General features: G+C 40.2%; 1 protein-coding gene across 4 annotated transcripts in view; it reads right to left on the bottom strand.

Annotated features, from left to right (window-relative positions):
* The window catches only part of AKAP6 (A-kinase anchoring protein 6), a 538,624-nt gene that overhangs the window by 294,057 nt on the left and 226,719 nt on the right, over positions 1-17,848 (bottom strand). For all 4 annotated transcript variants that reach the window (XM_012468645.3, XM_012468654.3, XM_012468658.3 and 1 more), the window contains exon 3: positions 10,371-10,622. In XM_012468645.3, coding sequence (XP_012324068.2) covers positions 10,371-10,622 — 252 coding nt within the window. The remainder of the gene's footprint in view (positions 1-10,370; positions 10,623-17,848) is intronic.

The raw sequence follows: 17,848 nt of genomic DNA, 5'->3' as shown, positions 1-17,848 counted from the left end.
AAACTATCCCATAAAACCTATTTAAATATATAGCTGAAATTTGCAACATGATTTTCTATTACATTCATCATGATTACTGCACTGCAGTGCTTATATGAGGTTAAAGAAAAGTGTTTATATGATATATAAAGAAAAAGAAATTTGAGAGTTCAGGAAAAAATTAGACTACAAAAAGTGTCAGCTACCTGCCTTTGGACAAACATGGAACAGGATAGTCTTGCAAATACATTTGATCCCCATTCTGGTGGTTACAGTACCTTAAGACCAGGGATACTGTCTTGCTCAAGAATAATAGATGCTTAATTAGTGATGCTATATTAATATATTGAATATATATATACACACACATATATATTAGATGAATATATTGCTTAATGAATAAACCTCAGAGAATAGAGTATGGCTGCCTTTTCTGAAATCTTCAGGAATTTCTAGCCAGTCCCTGGTTTGGAAAAGAAAACACCATACTCAAAAACACTTATAATGCTTCAGATGACGTTCTCTCCATTCTGTCCCACTATACCAGTCCACCCAACCATCTCAACTAGTGCGTAAATACCATCTTAACTGGTGAGATAGTTGAGTGATTGTCACTCAGGGGTAACTATTGTTTTATTTTTATTTATTTTTTTTATTTCCATGGGATATTGGGGAACAGGTGTTGTTTGGTTACATGAATAAGTTCTTTAGTGGTGATCTGTGAGATTTTGGTGCACTCATCACCCAAGTAGTATAAATTGCACCCTATTTTGTAGTCTTTTATCCCTCAGAGGGAAATTATTTTTATTCAAACTATTTTTTAATGCAAAAAATATCCCTCCCTGAAAAAAACAAAGCAAAAACACTATATAGTATTTAACCATACAGAGGCAATTGTAAGAAAAGAAAGTTCACTGAAGTTTCTCAGAGCAGATGAATGATTTTGATCTCTGAAAATATTGCTTAGTAATGTTTTCAGTTCCATTGTTTCCTTTCAGATCATCTTCCCAGATAGTTTTCTAACATGTGTATATAATAAAGTCTCAGGAAGATACAGAGTTAGGGGTGTTGCATGTTGGTTTTACTGCCCTTATTTCAGAAATATCACATGTAATTATGTAGTACAGATAGCTGGGTGAGAGCTGCCTAGTTATGTCCACACTCCATTTAAATATACCTCCATTTAACATGTTATGAAGCAGGCTTGGTGTAGTGGTTTACACCTGTAACCCCAGCTCTTTGAGAGGACGAGGCAGGTAGTTCACTTGAGCCCATAAATTGGAGACTAATCTGGGTAACATGGCAAAACCCTGACTCTACTAAAAATACAAAAATTAGCCAGGCATGGTGGCATGTGCCTGTAATCCCAGCTACTGGGGAAGCTGAGGCATGAGAATTGCTTGAACCTGGGAGACAGAGATTGCAGTGACCCAAGATCCTGCCACTATATTCCAGCCTGGGCAACAGAGCGAGACTTGGTCTCTCTCTCTCTCTTTCCATATATATATATACATAAATATATATACATACATATATATGTGCACCATAGATTACACTATGGTCAAGCCGTGGTGACCCTTGTGACCTGCACGTACACCTCCAGAAGAGAATGGCTAGCTCCTGCAGTGCCTGATTAAGTGACCTTGCAACATTCTGCCATTGTTCCTGCCTCAACCATTCCTGCCTCGACTGATGAGCCAACCTTGTGACACTGGACCTTGTGACACCCCCCACCCCCTGGGCAATACACCCCTGGCTTGCAAAAAGTGCCCTGAACTGTAACTTCTGTAACTTTCCACTGCCTACCCCAAACCTATAAAGCCAACTCCTATCCCACCATCCTCCACTTACTCTCTTTTTGGACTCAGCCCACTCACACCCGGCAGGAATAAACAGCCTGTTACACAAAGCCTGTTTAGGTAGTCTCTTCATTCACAGCATGCCTAACATTTGCTGCCAAAACCCAGGACGGGGTACTCCTTTGGGAGACCGACCCCCTGCTCCCCCTCTTCCTCTGTGAAGAGACCCACCTGCGACCTCAGCACATGAGACCAGCCCAACAACCCTCTCGCCACCTTCAGATCGGGTAAGCAGTCTCTCTCCCTCTCTCTCTCTTCCTTTAAATCCTCCTTCTTCTAAAGAGAGAAAAAAGGAGACAAGTGTCCCTCTCTCTTTCTTCCTTTAAATTCTTCTCCTTCTAAGTAGAGAAAAGGATACAAGTCTCCCCCCACCTCTCTCTCTTTTTCCCTTCCAATCCTTCTCCTTGTAAATAAAGGAGACACTCTTTATCCATGCGCTAAAAAACTCCATCATTGGTCACAGACTCGAGAAGACAGTCTCCCCTTGGTGACTGGTCAATAGCAGGGAAGCCTGCCTTGACCACTCACCCACGGTACAGCCCAGGACTCAGTCAGGGACGCCTACTGAAAACACTGGTAGCTGCTCTCCTCTCATTCTTCTCATTTCTACTCCTTTCCTTAAAACTATTTCCCTTGCTATGGTCAATATTCTACCCTCTGTTCCTCTGTCTTCGCCTCTAGTCTACCTCTTCAACTGTTGCCTAATCTGAAACCTAAACATCTCATTTTTTTTTTCCTGCAATACAGCCTGGTCCCAATACAAATTAGTAAATGGTTCCAAATGGCCAGAAAATGGCACTTTCGATTTTTCTATTCTGCAGGACTTAGACAATTTTTGTCAACAAATGGGCAAATGATGTGTTCAGGCATTTTTTACACTTCAATCACTCTCTAATCTCTGCTCTCAATGCAACCCATCCCAAATTTTCCTCTCTCCCTTCCATCCGCCCCTCCTGCCTCTGCCAGTGACTCAGAATCATCCTTGTCCATCGACCCATCTGATCTTTCTCCTCCCGCCTGTCCGAACCAGACCCCAATCTAGGCCTTCTAACCCCCCGCCTAGAGTCTCTCTCCTCTTCTTCTGCCCACACCCCACCTCCTTACGCCCCTCCTGTCACCTCCCCACCTCATACCCAGTCCAGCTTACTGGGTAAGTGGCTGGACTTAGTGTAGTCCTGTGGCTAATTCCTCCAATCCTGCCCAACAATTCCCCCTTCAAGAGGTTGCTGGAGCCAAAGGCATAGTTAGGATGAACGTTCCTTTCTCTTTATCCAACCTTTCCCAAATTGGCCAATGGTTAGGCTGCTTTTCATCAGATCCTACTAAATATATACAAGAGTTCCAATCTCTAACCCAGTCCTATAACTTAACCTGGAGTGACTTAACTGTCATCTTCACCTCTACTCTCACCGCAGAAGAGCGGGAAAGAGTTTACACCCTAGCCCAATCCTATGCTAGAGATCAGCGGTGCCTCAAACCAGGTCTACAGGAAAGTACCAGGGCAGTTCCCTAGTAAGATCCCCAATGGGAATACCAGGCAGGTTCCCTGATATAACCAGGCAAGATTACATGACCTCCTGCCTAGTTGAAGGACTAAAAAAATCAGCTATAAAGCTGTAAACTATGACAAACTTAAAGAAACTACCCAGGGCAAAGATGAAGTCCCAGCCCAGTTCATGGCCCGTTTAGCAGCCGCCCTTAGATGATTTACTGCCCTTGTCCCAGAAGGGCCAGAAGGTCGTCTTATTCTTAATATGCATTTTATTACCAAGTCGGCCCCTGACATTAGGAAAAAACTCCAAAAACTAGACTCTGTCCCTCAAACCCCACAACAGGAACTAATCAACCTCACCTTTAAGGTGCTCCATAATAGAGAAGAAGCTGCCAAGCAACAGCATTCTATCTTAGAATTACAAATGCCTCTGCTGTAAGACAAACCCCAGTCACATCTGCAGCTTAAAAAAAGCTTCAGAATGCCCAAACCCTGTGTCCAGGCTCTTCGTCGGGACCTCCTCCCCCAGGACCTTGCTTCAAATGCCGGAAAACTGGCTACTGGGCCAAGGAATGCCCGCAGCCTGAGATTCCTCCTCAGCTGTGTCCCGTCTGTGCGGGACCCAAAAGTCTGATTAAGTCCTTCTCAGATCTCCTTGGCTTAGCAGCAGCAGATTGATGCTGCCTGATCACCTCAGAGGCCCCCTGGACCATTATGGATGCCAAGCTTCAGGTAACTCTTACAGTGGAGGGTAAGTCCATCCCCTTCTTAATCGATAGGGGGGCTACCCACTCCACAATGCTTTCTTTTCAAGGGCTCATTTCCCTTGCCTTCATAACTGTTGTGGGTATTGAGTGTCAAACTTCTAGACCTCCTAAAATCCCCCAAGCCTGGATCCTATTGGGCAGTACTCCTTTACACACTCCTTCCTATTGCTACCTGTTCAGTCCCCTTACTAGGCCGAGACATCTTAACAAAATTATCTGCCTCCTTAACTACTCCTGGACTACAGCCACACCTCGTTGCCACCCTTCTACCTGATTCAAAATCTCCCTCACAACCCCCAACCCCACATCTCCCTACCTCAACCCAAAGGTATGGGACACATCTGCTGCATCCCTGGCAACTGACCACACACCTCTTATCATCCCATTAAAACCTAACCACCCTTACCCTGCCCAGCGCCAGTATCCCATCCCACAACAGGCTTTAAAAAGCTTAAAGCCTGTTATCACCCATCTGTTACAATATGGCCTTTTAAAGCCTACAAACTCTCCTTACAACTCCCCTATCCTATCTATCCAAAAACCAGACAAATCCTACAGGCTAGTCCAAGACCTTCGCCTCATCAATCAGAGTGTACTTCCCATTCATCAGGTTGTACTAAACCCTTATACCCTCCTATCCTCCATACCCACTTCCACAACTCACTATTCTGTTCTTGACCTTAAAGACACCTTTTTCACCATCCCCTTACACCCCTCCTCTTAGCCTCTTTTTGCCTTCACTTGGACTGACCCCGACACCCACCTGTCTCAACAACTCACCTGGACCGTTCTGCCCCAAGGTTTCAGAGATAGCCTCCACCACTTTAGTCAAGCCCTTTCCTGTGACCTACTCTTCTCTGTCCATCTGCTTCCCACCCCATTTAATATATGGATTAAACTTCTTCTTTGCAGTTCCTCTTATGAATCCTCCCAGTAAGACACTCTCCTGCTTCTTCAACTTCTGTACTCCAAGGGGTACCGTGTATCCCCTTCTAAAGTCCAAATTTCTTCCCTATCCATTACTTATCTCAGTATAATCCTTCATCAGCATACCCACGCTGTCCCTGCCAATCGTATTCAGTTAATTTCCCAAAACCTAACCGCATCCACTAAACAAAAGCTTCTCTCCTTCCTAGGCATTATAGGATACTTCTGCCTCTGGATACCAGGTTTTGCCCTTCTAACCAAACAACTTTATAAACTTACAAAAGGAAACTTAGCTGACCCCATAGATCCCAAATCCTTCCCATAGTCTTCCTTTCGTTCACTAAAGAAGGCCTTAGAAACAGCCCCTACACTTGCACTCCCCAACTCTTCTCAACACTCTTCCCTTCACGGAAGAAGTAAAAGGCTGCACAGCTAGGGTTCTTAAACAAGAGCCAGGCCCCAGTCACCTTCTTGTCTAAACCACCTGACCTCACACAAAGCCTGTTTAGGTGGTCTCTTCATTCAGAGCATGCCTAAAAATATATATATGTATACTATTTATATGTATAGAAGCAGCTTTCCAGATGAAAGTTATATTTTATAAAGGTAGGAATTTCTTTATTGCTGGCCTCAATCTTGTCTCAGACAGCAAAGAACACCCTCCCTTTTCTTTTTTCTAATTCAAATCAAGAAATTTTGCTTTGTTTCTTATCCATAATTAAGTTAACTGAAGCCTAGTTCCAAATGCCTTCTTAGATCTTTTTTTTTAACACCACGTTTTGCTGCCAACTGAACATGAGATTTAATATTCATAACTTAAGAGATGTGGAGATCCTGAGTCCTCAGACCTGGGGTGGGGGGGGCTGTGGCATTCTAGTAAGAGGCCCATCAATTTACATGTTAGTCTACATGGACTAGACTTTTTCAGATTCCTTTCAGCTCTACCATGTTGGGATTCTATGATTCCAAATGCATCCCAGAGAACAGCAGTGGACTGAGAAGAGCAAGTAATGGCAAGCAACTGTGAAGTACAACAAAGGTTTTGTTTCTCATAGGCAAGGGGGAAAATAGACAGATATCTTTTAATATTTTTATTTATACTATATTAATAATTCTGAAGATAACTTTCATGCTGGAATTCTACATGCTGAAATTATGAATCAAATAATTAATCTCCATGATTAATTCCCAGTCCATCAAACTGAAATTATATCTCCCTCTTCCACATCTAAAGCAGGGATTACCTACATTATTTAATCCAACTAATCAGGCTTTTTTACAGCAATATGAACTAGGTGCTATGGGAGATACAAAGATAAACATAATCTGGAACTAACCTTCATGTATTTCAAAATATAGCACATATTTTGGCCAGATACAATTTGGCCCATTATAAGTGCCAGTGGAGGAACCCACAAAGTACTATGTTGTGAGCACTCTGGAAGGACCAATGCATCCCCACAGAGAAGGTAAGTGTCATTTAGGTAAGTGCTTACCACACCATCTAGCGCATGGTATGTTCTCAATCAGTATTTGCTATTGTGTTGATATTATTGAGTTACCACTGTTACCACCTGTGTGACATTACCTCTCTTGACTTCATTCCTCTCATCTGTAAGATGAATACAATCATAATAGCTGTAAATTGAAGATAACAGCACTGGCTCTGTCTACCTCCCAGAACTATGTGATGACCAAACAAAATTATGAAGCTCATACCTAACATGTGTTATTCATCTTTGAATGCATAGAGTCTTATGCATAGTTAGAAATCAATAAATATTTAGAGAAGATAGAAAGGAGGAAGAAAGGCAGAGAAGAAACAATTATTATTAAAATAGAAATCAGTTAAAAACTGGTTTTGTTTTATTTAATTAAGCCTACATTTATATCCTTAAGTATTCACTTAACCTCTTCTTTTTTAAAATTTAAATTTAATTTTAATTTTTAGTTTGGGGTACATATGCAGGATGTGCAGGTTTGTTACATAGAAGTATTAACCTCTTCTTAAATTCAGTTTTTCCATCTATAAAATGGAACTACTTTTAATATTCCTTGCCTTCTTTCCTAAATGAAACAAATATAAAGTGCTTATCATGATGTCTGGAATATAGAAAATTACAGAACAACATATTTTTTAAACAGTTTTGAGCTTTGCCTTAAAGTGTTCTTTATTTGTTTTTTGGTTATTGATTCATTTTATTTTAGTAAGGTATTGGCCATTTTTTTTTTTTACTAGATATGGTGTGCTCTTTATTTAAATAAAGAAAAAAATGTATATATTGTACTTTTCAAGAAGAGAAGAAGATGGAACTTGCCACTCTCCAGAGTTTCAAACTTACTCTTTAATGTGGCTCTGAAATTAAACTAACTTTCAAAGAAAGAAAAATGAATCCTCCTTCACTGTAAGGACATCTACTATTCTAATTTATCAGATTTTTTTTAACTTGGTTTCTTTTGTTTTTGGCCATTTCCCTCATCATTCTACAAATCTTTCGTACTTGAATTTAATCTGAGAAAGCTGATAATCTTATCCTAATTCTCTTCCTGTTTTTTTACAATTCCAGTGTGCTGGCAGAAATAAATAAAACTAAGCAGTCTTTTAAATGTTCTCATAGAGTCACGCTTAGACACAGAAATATAGGATCAGAAATCCAGTTTCAGGAAGTATGGTTATAGAGGCAGAACTTTAATTAATAGAAACATATTCACAAAGCGTTTAACTGAAAATCTACTGTTCCTTTATCCCTCACACAACATATTCTTCAATCTCTACAACAGGACTAAAGACAGACTTCAAACATAAGAATGCACTAAACTGCTTCCAATCAAATCCATTAATCATTGCTGAGTTTGTGTTATGAGAACAGATGCTACTTATTATAAATTCACAACACAATTGTAAAAACAATTACCCTCCATGGCTCCTCATCATTTCTTGAGCTACTACTTCATGAATGACACAAGTTCAATTAAGTATATGATAAATGTATTCCACAAAACAATAACAATGATAACAATAAACCTTAGGGCACCTGCTATATCTCCAGCTCCTATAACAGAGCTGATGATCAATACACGCTTATTGAATTAATAAATATATGATCTGAATCAATGATTGTTAATCTCCTTCTAGTAGTAGAAAGCAGACAGATCTGATCACTGACCAGCATTGGATGTTGGACAACAGATGTGGAGAGGGGAAGAAAAGAATGTATAGACTTGAGGATGCCAGGTAGATATCTAAAGAAAGATCTCTCTAGAGGTTAGACAAACCTTCCTCATCTCTGATCTCCATTAGCACATTCTATCATGGAGATCAGATTTAGGGCAAAGTTGGTCAGCTTGAGATTCTTTTTTTTTTTTTTTTTTTTAATTGCATTTTAGGTTTTGGGGTACATGTGAAAAGCATGCAAGGTTGTTGCATAGGTGCATACGTGGCAGTGTGATTTGCTGCCTCCCTCCCCTTCACCTATATCTGGCATTTCTCCCCATGCTATCCCTCCCCAACTCCCCACCCCCCCCCCCGCTGTCCCCCCCAACAGACCCCCGTGTATAGTGCTCCCCTCCCTGTGTCCATGTGTTCTCCTTGTTCAACACCCGCCTATGAGTGAGAACATGTGGTGTTTGATTTTGTGTTCTTGTGTCAGTTTGCTGAGAATGATGGTTTCCAGGTTCGTCCATGTCCCTACAAAGGACGTGAACTCCTCGTTTTTAATGGCTGCATAATATTCCATGGTGTATATGTGCCACATTTAGTCTCTCATAACACTCACTTGAGAACCCTCTAGGGATCTAACTTGGGAGGGATGGCATCTGGGAACTAACACACAACTCACATATTCATCCTATGGTTACTCTACTGAAGTCTGTAACACTTCCTTGCTGCCACAGTAACAGGGAGAGCTAACTGAAAACAAAGACTGTGATTTAGAGGTAAGCCTAGTAGATTTTGATTCCTACAGACTTCTAGACCCTGCGGGGAGTTTGCCACAGCAAGAACCTTTATTTTGAATAAACAAAAATCAACAAGAATAACTGATTTATGAGAATAGGTACAGATTTGTTCTGTGTTGTTGACAATGTTGGAGCCACTGAAACATTAATAAGTCAATAAATTAATGAATTATGCAACACTCATTAGAAGGCCTTTTAATCTCATATATTAATGTAAGCGCCTTCTAAACTTGTAGAATACGTTTTCCACAAACTAATAGTAGAACACTAAACTGAGTATTAAGAGCCAAAGGACTAAACACACATGCCCACACACACACACACCCCCACCCCACCACACACATACACTGTATCCATATATAGTATCCACCATATGTATATGTATAGCCCCTGCTTAGCAAGCACACTTTTTTCTATAAATATATGTCCACTTTATCTAAGAATGAGAGACTTCACTTGGATTCAAATTTACGGGGTCCATTTTTAAATTATTCATCAAGAATAACAATAAAATCTTTCAGGTACTCAATATAAATAATAAAAATCAAATATATTTTATATAATATTCCAATGTCCCTTTGATTCACTGTATCTAGAATGATTCTTCTAAAACATGAATCATGGGAGTTCCCTGAACAAACACTTCTTTTGTCTTCAAAATAAAGTCCAAATCTCTTAAATAAATTTAAAAGCTCTTTATCTTCATGATCTGACCTCAGCTTATCTATTAGCCCAAATCCTGCCTCCTGGTTTTTGGGCTTTTTGCTCCAGTCCCACTGGTAGCTCTCTGGGCCTGCCATTCTCTTTCTTATCTATGGGTATTTGATCATGCCACGTCGTCTGCCTAGAACATTTTCTGCCTCTGTTCACTAGTCTATTCCTGTCTCTCCTTCAGGTTTCAGGTAGACTCACTTCTGGAAAGCCTCCGCTGTATGAACTAGGTGCCTCTTTCTCTGTCCTCCAGTGTCATCTTGTAGACTTACCACAGTTTGGCTTTGATGTCTGTTCCCTTGGCTGTATTTTCCATTAGATTCAAAGTTACTTGAAGACAGAACATGTTTTGATCATTACTATATTCTTAGCACTGTTTGTCACATAATAAATACTCAATAAATATATATTAAATAATTGAAGAGGAAAAGGAAGCCAGGTTAGCATCAATAACAATGAATGGTATGTGTGCAAATTACCAGTTATGAGCTAACTCTGGTCTAAAGCCCCATTCATACTGGAAGTGCCCTAGCTTCTAATCACTATGCCTAGATTCAAAGCCCATCAGGGCCTGCTTATTTACCTACAAAGAATTTCTTTCCCACATCTCTAAACTGAAAACATTCTCAAATGGTCACACCTAGCAATGCATTGCTTAACTCTAAGGAAAACACTTACCTCCTTTGTCTCTTCAGAGAAAGCTTGCAGAATGTCCGTCTGCCTAGTGTAGTTGCCATTGGCGTCCTGCAGACCTTGCAGAATGCGCTCCCGCAGAACCAGCACTGAGACTCGAAGCTGGTGCCAGAGGAGCTGCACTGCGTGGATGTCCACTATCACGTTGACGGAGTAAGACAGCAGCTTTAGGGAGAACTCTGTTTCAAGGAGGGCATGGATTTGCTCAACATGATCAGAAATATCTTCACAAATGTCCTGCAGTAAAGAAAAGCAAAATACGTGAGGACTACTTTGCCTTATCCTGGAAGGAGGTGAGGGAGGGTAGAAAAGCTTACTCTTACCTAACACCAATTATCAGGGCCAACAGTAGCATGTTGGATATCTGGGGACTTTGTTTTAGTTCAGATACACAGTTGAAGGCCATATTCCTCTGCACTGGGTCTTTGGTCATTTAGGTAAATTAATCTTTTTCTAACCCACAAAAAGCCTACGATTCCATCAAATGCCCAAACTGAAAGTTTGGTCAAGGTGAGAAGTGCATCTCTCCAATTCTCTGTTCTCTTTTTTATTGTTTGTTGGGGATTCTGGAAGGGAACCAATAGCTGTTCTATTTGCTAGTGGTGAGCTACACTGGGTACACAATATTTCAAGTTAGAAGCATCATCTGGACACCTTTGAAGAGAGAGGACCTAGAATGTGTGCTTCATAGGAACTCTCAGCCATTCTCAAGGAGCTATGGGGTATTTCATTTAAGGAGCAATAGTCACTCTCACTCTCATTTAGATATAAGTATACAACTTATATCTAAATTCACGGTGGATATCTTTTTTTTTTTTTGAGATGGAGTTTCACTCTTGTGAAAGGCTGGAGTGCAACGGTGCATCTCAGCTCACTGCAACCTCTGCCTCCCGGGTTCAAGCAATTCTCCTGCCTCAGCCTACCGAGTAGCTGGGATTACAGGCAGCCACCACTACACCCAGCTAATTTTTCTATTTTTAGTAGAGACAGGGTTTCACTATATTGGCCAGGCTGGTTTTGAACTTCTGACCTCAGGTAATCCACCCACTTCGGCCTCCCAAAGTGCTGAGATTACAGGGGTGAGCCACTGCATCCAGCCTAAGTTCACAGTGGATATCTAAATTTTCAACCCACACTTTGCAAGCAGAATCACTCTTATGAAGCAAAGCCAGAAAAATTCCAGAGATGAAAAAAAAACAAAATACAATTTTGTTTTGTTTTTAACATGCAGACATTTTAAATAAAAACATCACTAAGTAAGTCTCAATCTCCTTGACACATTCTATTAGGTAGGAAGATTTGGTATCTGACATGTCACTTGTTCTTACAAGTCCCCAAATTTCCATTGTGCTGTCAGAGGCCAGCAGCGTGAAATGAGTGGCATCAATGGTAGTATTTACTTGGGCAATTTAAGAGACCATTAAGCATCAAAATGATGGTGTCAGCTAAAAGGGCTGTTACTCATTTTTAGTTGTACATTAGTGATTTTTTGAAATTGAGCTTTTATTTGTGATTTTTTGAAATTGAGCTTTTATTTGTGATTTTTTAAGGCCAAAATTTTGAGTTCTGCACCCTACCATCAGTGTCAAAACACTCATTCTATGCTGGAAATATAACCTTCTTATTTCATGTAATTCAGTTACTTTATTTTAAAAAGAAAAGTGAAAATACATAATCTGGATTTAAAATGTACAATAACAACAGGCAAAAAAATCTGTTGAAGAATGATAACAATTTGTGCTAAATCATGAAGATTAATAATTGTATAATTACAATGAGTGCTCCAGTATTAGCTCCTGAAACCCAAGAACTAATTGGTGACAGTGGTACAAATTGGTGATCATAACTTGAAACAGAACAAAAGTTTAATCTAAATGAACTCTGAAGCTCTAATTAGGTAACTTTCTCCCAAATGTGACCCACAAGCTAATGCAGTCCAAAAGAAATTTAGGGCAGAAAATCTATTACCCCATTAGCCAGTACATGGGAACCAATCACAGCCAGATTAGCTCCTCTCTGCTGACCTCATCACGAAAGAGCAGGGCTCTCATTGCCACCATCAGATACTCCACATTGCCTGGGATTTCTGGTTGGAACAACTACTCTACGTATTTCCCACACTTCTTGACCACCACCCCAAAGCAAATGCCTGTATCTTTTGTCCTCTTAGGATGTTCATTTCTGTGTTGTTATATGTTACTTTGAGAAACTCCCTCCCTCCCACTGCTGAGTTTGTCCAAATTTTCTATACTTTGCCCTATTCTGTTGTAAAAAAAAAAAAAAAAAAAAAAAAAAAAAAAATACCCCTTAACTTCTTCACAGAATGCATCTGCTTCCTGGTCTCACCCAAATCTGATTCTGCCCAAGAATCCTGCTTCCCCTGCTTCCCTCCCAGGGGAGGCTGCTCATTCTCCCAGTCCTCACCTGAGAGTCTGAAGTAGGGATGATGGGGGAAGGGCTGGCCTCAGTGCCTCTTTGGCACTTTGGCACTTTCTGATCATTACTCTTTCACACCCTCATACTAGCACCTTTCTTTCCCAGTAGGTGCCTAGTTTGATAAAGCTTACTGTCTTCCTCCCTCATTGCTCTTACCTACCTTCTTCCCTTTTACTCCTCTACATTACATTGAAGAATGCAACTGGTTCACATTTTACTCTCTCTATACCATGCATGGCATTATCTTTGGTGTTGTCAATATTCACACTGATGAACCAACCAACACAGTAGCCTCAAATTTCCTTTACTCCACAACTCCCAGAACCTTCATACCCATTCTACTGGGATAACTCTCTACCCTAACTCTACTGTGGACTTCATCATCACTTAACCTGTGTAACAATATCAGAAAGGGTCCTATGCCGCCAACCTCTATTTGTTCAACCTTTTCACTCCTGTCTCCCACTACAGGTGCTCTTCAACCCCATCCAGGCCACCAGCTCCTCCAGAGACATTTTCCTCAAATACTCCCCTCCTCCTAGCATTTATGGGGTATGCCAACGCTATGGGCAGCATCTATGGTGATCACTTCAACTACTCTCTTAGCAGTGGTCTCCACTTCCTCATACTCTTGAGGTATAACTCAGATTTGCTAGCCTCTGTCTCTGGAGTCTCACTTTGACACTAAAGATGCAGAATATCTTACATACCTAGCAGAGAAAAAGACTTGAGAATCTTTATGCTACCAGCTCAGAATAGCCATCCATGCATTTCTCATTTACTCTACACCATCCCTCAATACAAAATGTTACACAGAGCCTTGTCACCATGAAAGGACATGCCATCTGTTCCTCTTATATATGATTTGGCTCCTTCATAACAGATGTAGAAATGTAGTCAGAATCAGGCCATGGGTCAAGATTGCCTGGAAACTACCCTGGGGAAACAATGTAGAAAGGGCACTAAAGTATCACTGGTGCCAGTTAACTTAGGTTTCCACACCCTACTCCCTACATAACTGGGCAAGGTAAATTGGCCCTATTCCCACAGAAGCAGATGGACCCCCAAGAGGAAAAGAACACCCTTTCCACAAGTGATGACCTACCAATGTAAATATAATGATGGCAAATAAGCACATTACAAAATCTTCAACTACGTAGGCCAAGATGGAAATGTAAATTAAAACCACAATGAGATACCAGTTTACACATATTAGAATGCCTAGAATAAAAAAAATTACTGACAGCACAAACTGCTAAGGACTTCTAGAACAACTGGAACTCTCCTATGCTGCTTATGAGAATTCAGAATGGTACAATCACACTGGAAAACAGGTTAGCAGTTTCTTATAAAATTAAGCATACAATTACCATATGACCCAGCAATCCCACTCCTGGGTATTTATCCAAGAGAAATAAAAACTTATATGCACACAAAAATGAAGCTCCACCCACAATCGCTAAAACCTTCAATGGGTAAATTGATCATGGGTAAATGGTCCTTAAATGGGTAAACAGATAAATGAACTACAGTATGCCTATACAATATGCAGCAGTTTTTTAAAAAGTGAACCACTATACGTGTAACAATTTGGATAAATCTCAAAGGCATTATACTAAGTGAAAGAAGCCAGTCTCAAAATGTTACACACTGTATAATTCTATTTCTGTAACATTCTCCTAAGACAAAACTGTAATGATAGACAATACATGAGTGGCTAGAGATTGAGGAGGGGAGGGCATGATTCTAAACTGATAGCACAAGGGAGTTTTGCAGACTGATGGAACCATTTGGTATGATTGTGGAGGTGTTACATAAATATACCCATGGGTTATACTGTACACCAAAAAAGAAAGTCAATTCTACTGTATAATAATTTTTTTTCTTTTGAGACAGAGTCTCACTCTGTCACCAGGCTGGAGTGTAGTGGCATAATCTTGGCTCACTGTAACCTCCGCCTCCCAGGTCAAAGTGATTCTCCCGCCTCAGCCTCTCCGAGTAGCTGAGATTACAGACATGTACCACCACACCAGCTTTTTTGTATTTTTAGTAGAGATGAGGTTTCACAATGTTGACCAGGATGGTCTCGATTTCTTGACCTCGTAATCCACCCACCTCGGCCTCCCAAAGTGCTGGGCTTACAGGTGTGAACCACCATGCCCGGACAATAATTTTTAAGCTAATAAAAGAAAAGCAGTTTATAGTCTCAGGAAAATACATATAAAATTCATTTTGGGTCACACACTGCCTTTGTATTCTTGGAAATTACAAAAAGCACAACTCTTTAAGGTCATGGTAGTACTGTGATCATCAGCACTAATTTTATATAGTAATTCTGTATAGCTTCCACATTATTTTCTAGCAACTATAAAGGAAAATGAAGCTAATCTGGAGCCCATCTCAAAGTGAATTAATGCAAATGACAATGGTTAACAATATCTTCAAAGTTGCATAAGATTTTTTTCCACAGATATTACTGTGCTAATGTGGGAAAGTAACCTTCTACATTGCTTTGTTTAATTCACATACAGCACAATATCCCTGTGGCATTCAGTACTCACAGAACAAAACACATTGAATACATTATGTTGCCAATTGCTCACTTCACTCAACCTTTCAGATACCTTGCTGTCTCAAAATTGCAGCTGCTCTCTCCTGTGAATGAGACAGGAATCTTCTGTGGTTACTGAAGCAGCTGATACAAACACTGAGGTGACCTGAGACTGTTTACAAATAAACCCTTGTTGGCTGAGTCAGTTGGTTTATTGTTTTCTTTGTTTTTTAAAATTGGATTATATGCTTATGTGAGAGGGGCACCGTTTCCTTTTGTAAAACATACTATTGTATACTTTTTCATTGCATCTTATTTCTAAACAAATGCAGGGATGTTAAGGTAACTCTTATATATTTAACCAGTATGTCCGGTTTCACCAGCTAGGGACAAAAATGAGGCACCCTTCTTGTGATTGCTCTGATTGTTTACTATAAGAACTCTTGAGTGTGACTTCTCAGCTTCTGCTAATTGTCCCTGGAAGGGGATCTCTTGGCTGCCTCATCCTGAGGCCATCACACCCTTTCTCACCATTCTCAAAACATCTTAAAAGTTTCCCTGTGAAATTACAAGTGTATATGGATCAACACTCTGCCAAGGTGCCTCAAATTGCCAATCTCCAGGGCTCCATGTGCATCTGGAAGGAACTCTGCCCTCCCAGCAACCTCCTCACCCAGGTACTGAAGCAACACTTGGCACCTCAGTTTCACAAAGTCCCACAAATGTAATCCTTTTTTTAAAAAAAAGGTAAATTCCCCTAATGGCTGGGTAAGGTGGCTCCTGACTATAATCCCAGCACTTTGGGAGACTGAGGCAGAAGAATTGCTTGGACTCAGGAGTTTGAGACCAGTCTGGGCAACACCGGAGACCCCATCACTACAAAAAAATATAAAAAATTAGCCAGTGTGGTGGTACACACTTGTAGTCCCAGCTACTTGGAAGGCTAAAGTGGGAAGATGTCTTGAGCCCACGAGGTGTAGACTGCAGTGAGCCATGATTGTACCACTGCACTCTAGCCTGAGCAGAGCAAGAAAACAACCTGTCATAAAACAAGAACCTGTCTCTGAAAAAAAAAAAGTAACTTTACCCATATGCTCACCATACATGTGTGTGTTTATTTCAGAAAGCTAAAAAGAGATTCTTACCTAATATATGTACTTTATATTTTAAAACACAGATTAAAGAAACATCACAGTTATTTGTAATAAAACTCACAAGTAAACCATTTGAAATTGCAACTTTATACAAAAAACCTTCCTATCACAGTGTTAGTTGACTGTCAAAACTCTCCTTTCTCCAAAAACAGACTGATAGATTTCTCTATGGCAAAATATTCTTATTTCCCTAAAAATAAACTATCCCTCTCAGTAAAGGAGAAGTAGAGAGGAACTTTCTCAACTTGATAAAGATTATCTACACAAAACCTATAGCTAACAGCAAACTTAACAGTGAGAAACTAGACGTCTTCCCACAAAGATTGACAGCAAGGCAAGAATATCTCCTCTCAGCACTGCTTTACAACATCATACTAGAAGTCCTAGCTTTTGCAATAAGATAAAAAGAGGAAAGAAAAGGCATAGATTTGGAAGGAAGATATGAAACTGTCTGGTTCAAAGATGACATGATTGTCTATGTAGAAAATCTGAAAGAATGGAGGAAAAAAAAAACCAGACTCCTGGAACGAATAAGCAATCATAGTAAGGTTGCAGAATATGAGGTTAATACACAAAAGTCAATTACTTTCCTATATACCAGCAAAGAACAATTGGAATTTAAAATAAAAAAACACAATACCATTTATACTAGCACCCCCTCCTCCAATGAAATACTTAGGTATAAATCTAAAAACCTATGTACAAGATCTATATCAGGAAAACTACAAACTCTGATGAAAGAAATCAAAGAAGTAAATAAATGCAATAGTATTCCATGTTCATGGATAGGAAGATTCAATATTGCCAAGATAGCATTCTTCCTAACTTGCTATATAGCCTCAACTCAATCAAAAACCCAGCAAGTTATTTTATAGATAACAAACTGATGCCAAAGTTTACGTGATGAGGCTGGGTGCAGTGGCTTACACCTGTTAATCTTAGCACTTTGGGAGGCCGAGGCGGTGGATCACCTGAGGTCAGGAGTTTGAGACCAGCCTGGCCAACGTGGGAAAACCCCGTCTCTACTAAGAATACTAAAATTAGCTGGGAGTGGTGGTGTGTGCCTGTAATCTCAGCTACTCAGGAAGCTGAGGCAGGATAATCATTTGAACCCAGGAGGCAGAAGCTGCACTGAGCCAAGACTGTGCCACTGCACTCCAGCCTGGGCAACAGAATGAGACTCCATCTAAAAAAATTAATAAAGTTTATGTGAAGAGACAAAAGACCCAGAATATCCAATAAAACATTTAAAAAGAACAAAATAGGAGGGCTGACACTATTCAACATCAAGATTTACTACAAAGCTACAGTAATCAAGAAAA

Source organism: Aotus nancymaae, unplaced genomic scaffold (assembly GCF_030222135.1).
Source record: "Aotus nancymaae isolate 86718 unplaced genomic scaffold, 86718_ANA_hifiasm-v0.15.2.pri h1tg000062l, whole genome shotgun sequence".
In the NCBI taxonomy this organism is placed as follows: domain Eukaryota; kingdom Metazoa; phylum Chordata; class Mammalia; order Primates; family Aotidae; genus Aotus; species Aotus nancymaae.
The sequence above is the reverse complement of the archived record's forward strand: the minus strand, read 5'-3'. Positions and strand labels throughout refer to the sequence as shown.